Source organism: Columba livia, chromosome 5 (genome assembly GCF_036013475.1).
Source record: "Columba livia isolate bColLiv1 breed racing homer chromosome 5, bColLiv1.pat.W.v2, whole genome shotgun sequence".
Taxonomy (NCBI): Eukaryota; Metazoa; Chordata; class Aves; order Columbiformes; family Columbidae; genus Columba; species Columba livia.
This window is the reverse complement of record NC_088606.1, coordinates 52,085,630-52,098,856: the sequence shown is the minus strand read 5'-3', so window position 1 is coordinate 52,098,856 and position 13,227 is coordinate 52,085,630. Positions and strand designations below refer to the sequence as shown.

The following is a 13,227-nucleotide window of genomic DNA, read 5'->3' as shown; positions in this document are numbered from 1 at the left end:
ATAGACAACCTGTACTTATTCATGTGCATAGAAATCCCAGCCTCTGCAGAAATCAATGTGCTCGGAGGAGCAGGCATTGATTTCCTTAGTGCCCAGAATTTCACCACTGGCGTGTAGGATCGCACACCGATGTAGGAAGGTAAGTATGAGAATGCTACTGCTCTCCAACCTGAAGGATAAATTGCCTGATGAAAGCCTAGCTGGACATGCAGAGAGAGGGGAAGGAGGGTAGCTGAAAGGTAAATGGGTTTGGGCTGGCATGCAGATACCTTAATACGTATAACCTACTATTTTGCTAATCACGCAGACTGTCTTACCATATCTGGACTTTAACTGATGTTGTAAAGTCAAGCAAAAAGGTGACCCTGCTACCCTCGTTTTTGCATAATGTACATTAACCCAGAAAAACACCAATAGTTACAGAAAAAAGCATGCAACTACATAATTTCTGTAAATTGATGTTTTCTGCAAATATGTTGCAATGAACATGATGCCACTTTTTCCAATTCTTAGCCCGATAGAAAATTAGGTATGATGCGGTGTCACTTGTTGCTCGTGACTTCAGGAGCAAGTCTCTCCACATCAGCACACATTGCTGCAACAGCGAGTCTTGTCTCTGCGCAGTGGTGGGGGGACAGGAGGAAGAGCTGCATGCGACTGAGGGATGTGGCACTGCCACAGGGCATGGCTGTCCCACCTCCAGCGCCAGTGCATGGCGCAGAGGGAATGCTTTTGGGAACACTATCCCCGAACCAACTGGTATCCATACTGATAGCCTGGTTAGAGAAATCAGAGCGCTGGGAAATATATAAGCCATGCCCAGCCTGTGCTTCGGCCTTGCTTTCAAAACATCAGTTAGTACATATTACTCATCACACCACTTATCCTACAAGAGCGAAGCAGCTGTGAGTGTGCAGAGGATGGTTTTGCATCCTCTCCTCTTCAACCACCTCCAGAATTCCTGCATGCACTGCCACTTTGGGCAGAAACAGAAGAATTTGCAGGTCATGGCACATACCTTCCTCATGAGCTTTAGCAGGTGGGAAGAGTCACAGAGCAAAATGCAAAGAAAGACAAGAGCATTAAAAACATAAGAACAACCTTTCACTCGTACAAAATGTAGGAAGAGGGAAATTCTGAGAGTATACTGCAAAGAAATAAAATGAATATAGACACGAAAAGCTCTACTGGAAGTGAGGACACAAATGGTCTGGGATATTGAAAACATAAAGCTGATTTAAGTAGCCGTATCAGATGACATTTTTCTTATATGCATATTCCTGCAGTCCTGCATAAAGCCTGGAGCAGCATGCCATTTCACAACCTGATGCCCCCCCAAGTGGACTTACAACCTGAGGCCAGCAGGTTTTTGGTGTTACATGGCTGCACATACTACCATGAGACAGTGGCCTAACAACTCCATTTCATGAAGAAGAAAACCATCTTTAATCATTTGCAAAGCTAAAGCATCAAAATTATCACTAGTTGCTTTATACAACAGGGTTTAAGCTGCATAAAGGGCATGTGGAAAGGCTATCATAAGAATGTCAGCCCAGCAAAGGAGGGCGAGTCCTCTCCACAGTTGCACCATCAGCAGCTGCTGTAGCAGCAGACTGACCATGGGCACGTCTGCACATTGTCCAGAGGCCCAGTCCACCACAAATCATCCAAAATAAGCCTTCCAGGAACACCCAACCAGTCTCAGAGTAAAGACTTCTCAGTCTTCATCCTTTTAAGAGGTTTACATTTCCCAGCAGTTTTCATGCTTTTTTTTTCATGCAACAATTACCACATAGCATTGCCAGTGCATCCAATGTCAAGACAGAACATGAAGGAAAATAGTATGAAAAAACAAAATAGTGGCAAGTTTTATTCTGTATTAATTTGCCTATTTTAAACTCCTGTTTCCTTGTACCATCTTATGGCTTACTGGCTAAGCCAGAGTCTACTCTGAAAGATGGGAATTCAGGAGTCATGTCTCATATCTTCCTCCTGAGCTGCTTTAGGTGGGAAGAGCCACAGGACAGGATGCAAAGGAACATTAGGAGAAACACATTATTACATGGGCTGATATTACACAGGCTGAAAACACTTTTTCCAGAGGGAAAAGTTTTATCCCAGTAAAGCATGCGCTAATGGCCAGGAAGGGAAGGAATTTGAGGCACGTGTGGTTGAGAAACAACTTCACCATGTGAAGGAAAGAAGCAAAAGCTTATTGGAGAGGAAAAATCTCGCAGGAAGCTCAAATAATAGATACTGAAATTTCTCTCTAATTCCAGATTTAGAGGAATAGCCTACTGCCATTGCCTGGATGGGCTTTATGGCAAGCTCCACACACAGCAGGAGAGGCTGAGTTACCACTGAGCCAACATCCGCCAGACCCCTCACCCAGATCATTCCCATGTGTTATCCTGGGGCAGAGCCGGTTAGGGGGGAAAGGTGGAAAGCAAATACAACAGAATCAATAAGGCAAAATAACTGGATCCTGCTCCTCTTGCACCACTCTTGAATCCCCTGCCACTGCCAAGGAGCCAGTGGGGAGCAATTCGGAATGTGATGACACATACCTTCTTCATGAGCTTCATCAGGTGGGACGTGGCAAGGATGGAGAGCAATGAGATGGAAAATGAGAACAGTTAGACTAAAGAGTGTGTGAATGCAACAGAGGGGTCTGAAAAAACACAGAGGGTATGAAATAGAAAAACAGAGGAGGAGACAAAATGGAGACAAGCAACCAAAGCACGCACAGGTACAAGAAATGTAAAACCTTCAGGACCTGGATGCTGTAAAAACCCTGCAAACCGCTCAGAGCAGGTCTCCTATGGTGTCATAAACAGTTTACCTTTGTTTCAAATATATCCACAGCACAAAGCTTTGCAAATTCGGAACCAACGCACCCTTTGGCTCCTCCTTCCCGGAGCACCACATCTCAGACTTCTCATGTGCAAAGGGTGAGTTTCTGTTCCAGCCCCTCTCTGCCCTGTGTGTCCCAACTTGCAAATGCCGTGTGCAATAAGGGGAGCCCACTGAGGTTACTTGCCAGCATCTACATAGAAATAACTAACAAGATCTGCCTTCTGAAATGATGTTTATATTATATATAATATTATATATTATAGTTTATAAAATTATAATATATACAATATAGTATATATAATATTACATATTCTAGAATATGTACTATGTAACATATGGCTACACACATACCTTGCCACAGATGGATTTTGATTTCAAAATCCATCAAATCATTATATGCCAAGCTATGTAGGAGAAACCAGTTGACATCCGATAGAAACCTTTACAGCCAGGCCCCAGCTACTCCATGGCAGGTGTCTGAAACACCCAAGGCTAAAAAGCAGCCTGGGTGCCTGCTGTGGCTCGGATGAGGGGATAGTATCTGCATTTCCCCTGCTGCTCCCTCCCCAAAACCACAGTGGAGGTGTGTGCACAGATATGTGAGGGGCACCCTCAGTGCAACATGTGTAAAGGACCGGGGAAGCCCTCTGCCTGCAGATCCATCTTTCTCTTGCCTCTTGTTTTCTTCTACCATGTTGCAAAATCTAGGGGCACATTGACACCAAGTGCTGCTGCGGGAAAAAGGGGAGGCTGAGAAGCTGTTTCACATACCTTCTTCTTGAACTTCTTCTGCATGTGGAAAACAGCAGCAAAGGGAACAGGAGGAGAACATTAAAACAAGAAATATCTTATTGGAACATTCTTCAGGTTTGCCAAGCTCCCAAGCCATTGTGGGTAAGAATACACAATGATGGAATTACAGGGTGAGAAAGAATTAAAACTAACATTTTTATGGGCATATCATGGGGTTATAAATGTTACTGAAATATGGGAATGTGACCACAAATGGAAACCATGTTAAAGGCATTCAATATTTTATTCATTATTAGAGCTGGCTGAAATTTCCTAAAACTGATTTTTGGTAAATTTTTAACCAAAACTAAAATTGCTGCATTTCTTTTGCTTTAAGTGTTTTTCTCAAATGGTGAAAAATTTCACTACCTTTTATCAATTTTTGAAATTCCAAATAAATTCATATCTGAATTTCGACAGATGGATACCAACTTTTCAGTGTGTCCCCTTCCCTTTAAAAAAAAAATCTAAACTTTTGGAAATAAAGGAAGGGACTTGACACCATTTTTTTTAAAAAAAAAAGGCAAGCAGTTCAGCAAAAACTGTAAGACCAAAATATATATATATATTTGTTTCCATATACATATATGCATATATGTGCACACACACATATGTGTGTATACATATCTAAAAATTATGTGTGTGTATATTACATATTATACATTATACTGTCTTTTATATATGCATGTATTTACATATAATACTTTTTTTTTTTAAAAAAAAAAAGGCCAATTTTCCTACCAGCCCAATAAGTGACATCAATGCCCTCATTTCATTGATGTCTGTGGCTCAGGACTGAGTCCTGGCCACTGGGTGTGAACCACTTGCTCTGGGTTTCTTCACACACATTCTTCCTCCACACTGAGAGAGAAAGAAAGCAGAAGCCATGTCACATACCTTCTTCATGAGCTTCAGGCAGCAAGTGTCATGGAACAAAAAGCAACAGCAAGCAGGAAAATGAAAACAGAAAACTGTTAGAAACTGGTATTGGGGTAAGCTTAGGCCTGGAGAAAAAAAAAAGGTGGTTAGAAAGTGATGGAGAGAAGTTATATGGAAAGGAAATGGATGACTTTGGAAGATAGCACTAAGATCAAGCCAAGAGAGCAAGGAGAAAAATACACCTCAGGGAAGAAGGTCATGCAGATTAAAAAAATAGGAAGTCACCTGCCTATTAGTTTCATATTAATCATTAAATTATTGAAACCCAAAAGGAGACAGAGAAGGAAAGAGAAGAGCAAGAAGAAATGCTTCTCCTTTTAGGAAGGCTTGTCTGTAGGAGCAACACCCTTTGCTTACTCTTTGGACATTTGACAAGGCATAAAGGATGGGGCATGAATAGCACCTTCACCTCCCTGGCTCTGCCACTCTGGGCAGGACTAGAGACATGACAATGACTGAGGCACCTCTACCACCCATTTGGTGTCTCTTTTCTTTTTTTGAGCCCTTGGTCTCCTCGGGAGCAATGCTGAGGGATTTAGAGACATAAGCTCCCAAGCTTATAATATACTTTATAATATACTTTAGGGCAGGAACTACTCTTAGCATGGCCACAGTCACAGCTCTGTTACCACCATCACGGATGGGAATTACCTGGTTGCAGCAATCTGGGGGAAACCAAAGCTGCTGTGTATAAAATCCACAAGGTGGATATTTCTGCTTAGGGGCAAGTCTCTGTCTCAGAGCTGGTCTCCTACCCTCCACATGCCAATAATCTACCTCCCAGTAAAGAGTTTTCCTCTTGACCCCTTGGACACTAAGGGCAGATCCTAGGAGAAAGCCCATAATCTGGCCCTCACCCCTGTCCCAGACACCTTGGTAAAGTGAAGGATGGAGGACCATCAGCTACCCTCATCTGAACTGAAGCCAATGTGTCAAAAGTTCCCAGCAAACACACCAATACATCTTCAAATTCTTCCTCTTCCTGCTGCCTACAAAAGTTGAAGCAGCTCAGGTAAGAAGGGCTTTTCATGCTCCATCTTTCTAGATCTGCACTTTCTCTTGCAGCTTGTCAAATCAGCTTTTGCCAGCTAAAAGCATGTTAAAAAACTTCATCTTTGCCAGTCGGTTGCCTGCATTGCCTCGTCTGTCCTCAGCAGTACCCTGTCTGATGCTCCCCAGGAGCTGGGCAACCTGCTTTTCTTTTCAGTTTCAAAGTTTAAACTCAATACATGGACATTGCCAAGATGAGAAAGGCAGGATTTCACAGATGACATGTTGTGTGGGCTCTGTGCCAGACCTGCTCTAAAACTCTCTGAGTTTACGGACAGGTTAACTCTCAGCTTTACAACCATCCCTTATGGCTCATACAAATACTGCGTTTCACCATAACGTGAAGGCTCGGCACATCACAGCCCCAGCTTGGCTGTTCTTGTGGTTTCCAACTGATTTACTGATCGAGTGTTTCAGATCACCTTTAGCAGCAAACACCAAAGAGAAGGGTGAAATACAGACAAGAAAAAGCAGGACCAAGAATCAAAGAAGGATAAATTACATTCCAAGTTTTTTTTGTTACCTTCTTCTTCGTATTCCTCTGCGTTGAAATAGGGGAAAAAAGCAGACAAATCAATCATCAGTCTTGACTCATCAGTAGGACATTACCCATGGCAGAGCCCCTTACACTCCCAGGGTTGCCAGGCAAGATGGCCTCTGAGAGGCCACTTCCCAATCAGCAAGTAAAATAGCAAATAAAATTACTTTCAGAGGAAAAAAAAAAAAAAAAAAAGTTATAGAAGGAGAGGGGGGCAATATTGTATTGATTTTGTTCTTGGGCAACAGGAGCTCAGGTTTACACACACATTAGAAGGAAAGAGGTAGCAGAGAGGACCCCCGAATATGGAAAAAAAAAAAAAAAAAGCAGCAAAGAAAACAAACATGTGTTTCTATGTATATTTTGGGTTTCTATGTTTTAAACCAGAAAACAGTATGTACAAAAGCCACAAATAAATTGCCAGCAGATGGCAGTGTCATTACAAAAAAAACAGCAGTGTACCACACAACCAGGGCATCGATTTGGGGCTATAAGTAGCTAAAATCACCAGAAGCTGGTGACAGACAAACACGCAAAAAAGGAGACCTCAGATTTGTCTAACCATACCAGCACTTTTTGTTAAAATATCAACAGTGGCCAGAAAGAAGACAGACACGGTCAGCGAATGCTGCAGGCTTGCATGGAAGCAATTAAAGACAGATTTAAGACTTACCCTCTCCTTGCTCCCTGCGAGAGAGGAAAAAAGGTTATTGAAACTAGATAAATATTCCTTTCACTCCATATTATCACCAAGCTTTAAACTACATACTGAAGCAACCTAATGGCCTGCTCTTTAAAGTCCATTACTTCTTCTTCCCCCTATTCTCCCATTGCTCTTCCCGCAGGCATTTATTTTAAGATTAGTAAAGTGACTGGGTCTGGGTTTTATTTTTAATAGCGTTCCTCATTCTGATGGTGTGTATGGATCCATACCCAGGAATAATCCTACCACCACAGGACTATAACATGATACCTACAGATAAGCGTCGTGTAGGGGTTGATGAAGCTGGACCTCAGCCCCAGTGTGCCAGGCAAGTCCAATGACCTACACCAATCCAGATGTGCTCCACGCTTCCTGAACCTTGGGGCTGTCTAATAAATATTCAGGATAAGCCAGATGCTGCTCAGTGTTTATCCCTTGGCTGTACTAACATCAGTCTCAAGGTCTGTTCCTGTTCCTTGCCTCCACTTGCCATCCTCTTCTGCTCTACCATCACTTGCATGAAATCCAAAGCCCAGAGCTGCCCTGAGGCCAGAGCTTAAACAAATGACATCTTAGTTAGAGATTGCTTGAAAAAGGTGCCAAATCTCATCTTTGGCAAGTTTTTATTGTTTTAAAGGCTGGAAAAAGCAACACAGGCTGATCTGAACCTGCCTCATGGCAAAGGAGGGGACTAAATGACCATTACAGGTGTGTCCATGATGCCTCTGATCCCATGATTGCCCTAAATCTCTTCTCTGTACCTACTGATGCATAAACGTCAAATGACCACATTGGGTTTTTTTGTACTACTCTAGACTTGTTTAATCAGGGCAAAAAGTGGCTCTGCCGCTGCACTGTGTGTTTAATTCCCCCTCTTCCAGGTGTAGTGCCCTGGCCACCAAGGACGTGCGGAGGTGAGTGGAGGTGTTTGGAGGGGGCCCCTTGTTGGACAAGGAGGGTGTCAGGTGAACTTCAGTGGTCCCTTAGACACCCAAAATCCAGGACGCCCCTTCCCTGCTGCCTCAGGGTCTTTGGGCCATGCACAGCGCAGACCCCAGCCTCTCCACCCCATGGAGATGCCCACTCTCCACTGCATGGAGCCAAGCTGAACAGATGAACACACAGGCATCTTTCTCTCTACTTACACTTCCTCGGTATCAGACATGTTGGCAGCGAGTTTCTACACAAAAGATGAAAAGGAAAAAAAAAAGTGTTATTAGCAGGAGTGCCTCCTAGAAAATGCCAAGGCAGGAGCAGATGGGTTGACATTTGAGGACAAAAAAAGCCAGGCACCTGCTTTCCCACACAGCAGCCAATCCCCCACCAACACTGCCATTTTGGGAGCAGCACAGACCTTTGCCAGCCAGGTCAGAGGAGAAGGAGAGGGGAAGAGGAAAAGATAAACTGCAAAGATATGCCCCATCAACCTGGCTTTAAGTTACAAAACCTCCAAAGCTCAGGGAGGTGAGAGTCCTCTCGCACTCATCTGATATTTCCGTCATTCTGGCAAGCTCAGAGAACTTTTTCCTTCACTTACACTACTGCAAGTTAGAAGGCTCCATCTCCAAAGCCTTAGAGCTAAAAAAACATAACTGAGACTACCAATATACCCAGAGATAACTATTTGTCAGCACTCAAAAGTGCCTTAAATACTAGTGTCTGGCTTACACAGCTGATGAATGAACAATTACTTGTTGATTAGTTTAGGATGAGAACTGGCTAAATGCCTGGCTAGGCATATCATATTGAAATAACCAGTTGTATTTATTGCAACCAATCCTCACACCATGGGCAGAAGCAAACCCACTCACGGTGCTGTCAAGGGTTGCATTTGTGCACAGCCCAAGCTGGGCCTGGGTGCAGACCCCCGCTTGTGGAGAGCTGCATCTGTGGAAGTGCGAGGGCTGGATACAGCCGCTCTGCTGATTTTTGCTGGACCCCAAATGTGTGTATCGGAGCCTCAGCTGGAGTCAGAGGGAACGGTGTGGCTATTCGGGTAACATCATGATGGTATCGCACACTGCACCATGTTCAGTGATGGCAGAGGTGCAAAGCTATGGCTCTCCTAAAAGTATCAGCTGCCCTGAGGCCAAGGGGTGGAGGTGGGGAAAGACCCCCAAAACTTCCTCCAAATCCATGGCAGGTCTTAAATTAGAAAGCCAAGCTCCTCCTCGCTGGGAAACCCTAGCCATGACTTTCAGGACTTCATTACTCAGCTGATATATGAGAGATGTCTTGAAGGAGCAGGTGGGCTGACTTAGGTTCAAAGCAACAACTGCAGCTCAGCAGCTTTCTATTTCAGAGAAAGGCAGTAATCCCATAGGCTGCAACCCTGCCCTATAAGGGATCCTCTCCGTTCCCCAGCAATGACCCTGGACACCACATGTTAGTGCCAACAGTATTTAAAACACACATGTTCTAAGCAGCAATAAACAGCCAGCACTTTTTTCTTCTAGTTCCTCATTTATCCTCTTTCTGAATTTCAGCATTGCCATGGAAGTAGTGCCAGTAATGGTTGTGTTATGACCCAATCTGAGTAGCTGGACAGAAGGGTGATCTGCTGCTAGGTCACGTGAGAGCTGGGTTGTGATCTCTTGGTCCCAGGTTGCTTTTAACTTGGTAGCTGCGATTGCCCACTCCTCAAGTGCAATAACCAATCTGAGGGGTACTTTGAGTACTCTAACCCCACCAGGCAGGAGGAACCTGGGAGGAATTTCATGCTTAGGAGGAATTTCAGCTCTGTAGAAGGCTTTTCTGCTGCAACTATTCCTGCTGCTTCTCCTGTTACTTGGATGTTCCAACAGCTCTGGTCTCTCTCCCCTGGTCTTTTTTATCTAGATCATCAAACCTTCAGGATAAAGGCTTCCACTTGCTATCTGCACAGTGGATAGCAGCATAATAGGTTTCCAATCTCATTTCAGTCTCCCAAAATTATTCAAGCTATTAGTAGTAAAGCTTGACAGTATGTTGGTTCATGCAGTGGGACAGCAGAGCTTCTCCTGGCAAAAGCCCATAGAGGAAACCTGTCAGATTCCCAGCTGTTGGCTTCTTCCAAAATGCATGATCTCTAAAGACTCAGGGCAATGGCAAATCCTCCCACGGATTCTGCTTTTAATTTATAGATTCAGATTTCTGTTTTGCCAAAGTAGATTAAAAAAAAAAAAAAAAAAAAAAAGAACTTTTAAAGGGCTTTGGGCTAAACTCTTCTTCCTTCTCACTCCAGTGGCAAGAAGAGTAATTCTGCTCAACGCTGGAGAAGAAACCACCTCTAGAGCCCTGCATATGCATAGAGAGAGCAAATGTCTGTTTGGTGTAGGGTAGGCATGTAACGCAGCACATACTGTTCTTTCCAAGGCAATTGAAGTCAACAGGAGTCTTTGCAGTCAGGTTTTCCATTAACAGTTATTGGAATGAGCTCATCCAGTCTCCAATTTAGCTCTAAGGACATCTTGCTGAGGGTTGTCACATTAGCTGTTGCCCTACACCCTTCCATATTTGTTAATCCAAGTACTGCAAACGTGAATGAGATTTTGCATGGCATCTGTCTGTGTGCTATAAAAGCTGAGTGAGAATGCCAGCATCTCTGGCCTCAGACTCCTGAGGGGGCTTCTGGGCCCCAGATAAAACAAATTAATTACAAGTTCATTGGCAGAATCTGTGAAGAGATGAGCCACATGCAGAAACTCCCCAGGCTAGGGCAGGCAGGATAAAAAAATCCAAGTGGAGATGCAGATTTCACCCTTGCAAGGGCCAAACATTCAGTCACATTTGGCAGTTAAGGCTGTCGCTGACTGCCGCTGCCCTGGCTGGAAAGTGAGAAAGGTCTCACCTAAAGAGCAAGGTGTCTGTCTGCTTTGTGGCATTCAAAAGCCATCTGGTCTGTCAAAGCAAGGGGCCATCATACCAACCATCATACCAACAGCCACCTGAGATGAGAAAGGCTCTTTGACGCCCAGCACTGTCCACGTAGGTAACTGTATCATCAAAGCAGCCAACAAAACCAAACCATATTTACATCCAAAAGGCAATAAAGCAAGCAATCTGCTAAGAGCAGTTAGGATTAAGTTCTCTGAAGGCAATGGAAAGTCTCCAGCTGGCTCAGGATTACCCTTGGGTGGAAATCACTTTACACACAGCAAATGCAGCCTAAGATTAAGGCTGTTAGCACCTTCAGGCAATAACTGGGTTTTGTTTGTACAGTGGCAGAAAAATGGGGTCTGGTCTTGACGGAGGTTTAAAGATGTAATAAAATCAATTAGTTAATACTGCCCACCATTTGGAAGGAAATCAAAACACATGGGAAAATTTCACCAAACCAAAAACTTCCTGCCTACTTTCACCCCTTAAAGGTAAAAGCAAAGATTATTTTCTTAATTTTGTTCAAACTGAGTAGGTCACAGCTGAAAGGACAAATACCCCAATTTTCATGAGCCCCAGGTGGGCAGGAACACCACATCCCTTTTGGCCCCAAATGCTCCTGCCCTTGGCTGAAAGAGCAGAGCCAGCACGTCCCAAGAAGCCTTGTGGCAGCTGAGAATGCACCCGGGAGGGGGAATGGGCTGCCATGCACCTCCAGGCCATCCCTGGAAATAACCCGCCCGTCAATCATTCCCTCCCAAACCAGGCCATACAAGGGAGGCAAGGTAGCAGGAACCCTAGGGAAAGGGGGGAGGACAAAAGTGGCCATGCACAGGCAATGGGACCTGGCAGGGACAACTATCTGGAGAGGACTAGGGGTGTGATCCATCAAGCACCACAAGGCCAAGCTTTCCCAGCAGGAGCCGCTGCAAACCCACTGCATCAATTTTCTTACATACATACAGATATTAAAATACCTGTTTATTATCTATAATAGATCTACTAAATATATAAATACACATATATACTTTTCTATATTAAAAGTATATTTTTAAATGTATATTTCTTCCATCCCTCTGCCTCCTCCCTTTATTTCTGGACTAGTACTTTCCAGCAGAAAGTGTTTCTCTCCCCAGGGGCTGGAAAGTGAAGGCCCCACCACAATGCTGCTGCAGGCTCCGACAACACATAGCAACATACCTATACCCTGCCCCAAAATGCATTTTTTATCCTTGTCTTTGGAGTGACATAATCTGTCTGATGCCTGCATGGGGTTTGCTGGGAACAATAAGGCTGAGAGAGAGGACTCAGAGACAAAAACTGTGCTTAGCTTATATCCCTTGCTTTTCCCCTGCTCTTGTGCCCATGAGGGACAGCTGCCTGCTGGCAATTACCTCTCTGGAGACCCCCCACACCAGCAGCACAGATCCCACCCAAACCACTGGCATCAGAGCCACCTGTGCTGGTGACACTCCTGCCTTTGCGGGATACCCCTCACCCCAGCAGTGAGGAGCTGTGCCCCGTGGGGCAGCCGCTGGGGGAGATGCCCCACATACAGGGGGTGGGCACCTGCACCGGACATGTAAAGCCATGCACACAGGGAGCACACCATCACCATTCTGAATGTAACCCCTTCCTCCTTTCCCTCCATGCACACAGGACGTTTCTCCCCCAATTTTCATCTTTTCTGTGAGAGGGGGCAGTTTTCCATGACCACATTTGTGTTTCTCAGGTCTCCCTCAAGCCCCACAGCACTACTTGTGTGCCAGCAGCTCCCCCATGGTTCTGCCCTTCAACTCTCCCACCTTGAACATCCCTTTCTCTGGATGACCAGCAGAGGTAAGGTCAGCATTTCCCCCCTGCTGCTGCAGGGAGTTTCCCAAGTGCCCTGAGAGATGTCACTGCATTTCCACCCCCACACCTTGGTTTTGGGAGGGTCTTTTCTCCCACCACTGATCCTTGAGAGTTCAGAGCACCCATGTCTCTGCAGGTGATACAAGCCTTGTGTGATGCCCAACAAAAGTCAGGAAAGAAAAGTACCTTTTCCTTAGGATCCAGTGCAGGATCCTGGATCCTGTGGACCCCAACCCTCCCATGATACTTTTCTATTCAAATCAAGGCTCAGCCCCTCTATGGTTTTACCTCCGCAGTAGCATCCCTTGCTGGGTCTCCCACTTACCTGGGAGGAACTGAGAGAAGCACTGAGCTTCCTGACGAAGGGGACAGGCAGGCTGGGATCTGCGAGCGTCCCAAGGTGATGCAGCTCTCAACTTATAGTGACATTTGATCCTCTGGAGGAGCCGATTGGCCCCAGATCCCCTGCGCTGGGCAGGGAAGGGAGCGGTGATGGGGCGGGGGAGAGACTGAGAGGGGAGCAAGGAAAAGGGGAAGAAAAGGTCATACCATGTATAGGAGCAGCTGGAGGAATTGCACAGATGATGCTAAGAAGGGAGGGATATGTTTGGAGGAAAAAAAAAAAAACACACAACAG

The 13,227-nt window shown here is 45.0% G+C and overlaps 1 protein-coding gene across 46 annotated transcripts in view; it reads right to left on the bottom strand.

Moving 5' to 3' along the window:
• Positions 1 to 13,009, bottom strand: part of TNNT3 (troponin T3, fast skeletal type) — a 31,679-nt gene extending 18,670 nt beyond the window's left edge. For 10 of the 46 annotated variants that reach the window (XM_065065133.1, XM_065065146.1, XM_065065135.1 and 7 more), the window contains exons 1-2: positions 6,161 to 6,233; positions 3,628 to 3,645 (exon numbers count right to left, since the gene is read on the bottom strand). In XM_065065133.1, the coding sequence (XP_064921205.1) occupies positions 3,628 to 3,645; positions 6,161 to 6,218 (76 nt within the window). In that variant the 5' untranslated portion in view covers positions 6,219 to 6,233. Of the gene's footprint in view, positions 1 to 1,018; positions 1,031 to 3,627; positions 3,761 to 6,160; positions 6,234 to 6,848; positions 6,863 to 8,023; positions 8,059 to 12,915 lie in introns of those variants that run through there. The other 36 variants (XM_065065137.1, XM_065065148.1, XM_065065151.1 and 33 more) reach the window with 7 other exon arrangements.
• Positions 13,010 to 13,227: the final 218 nt, after the last annotated feature.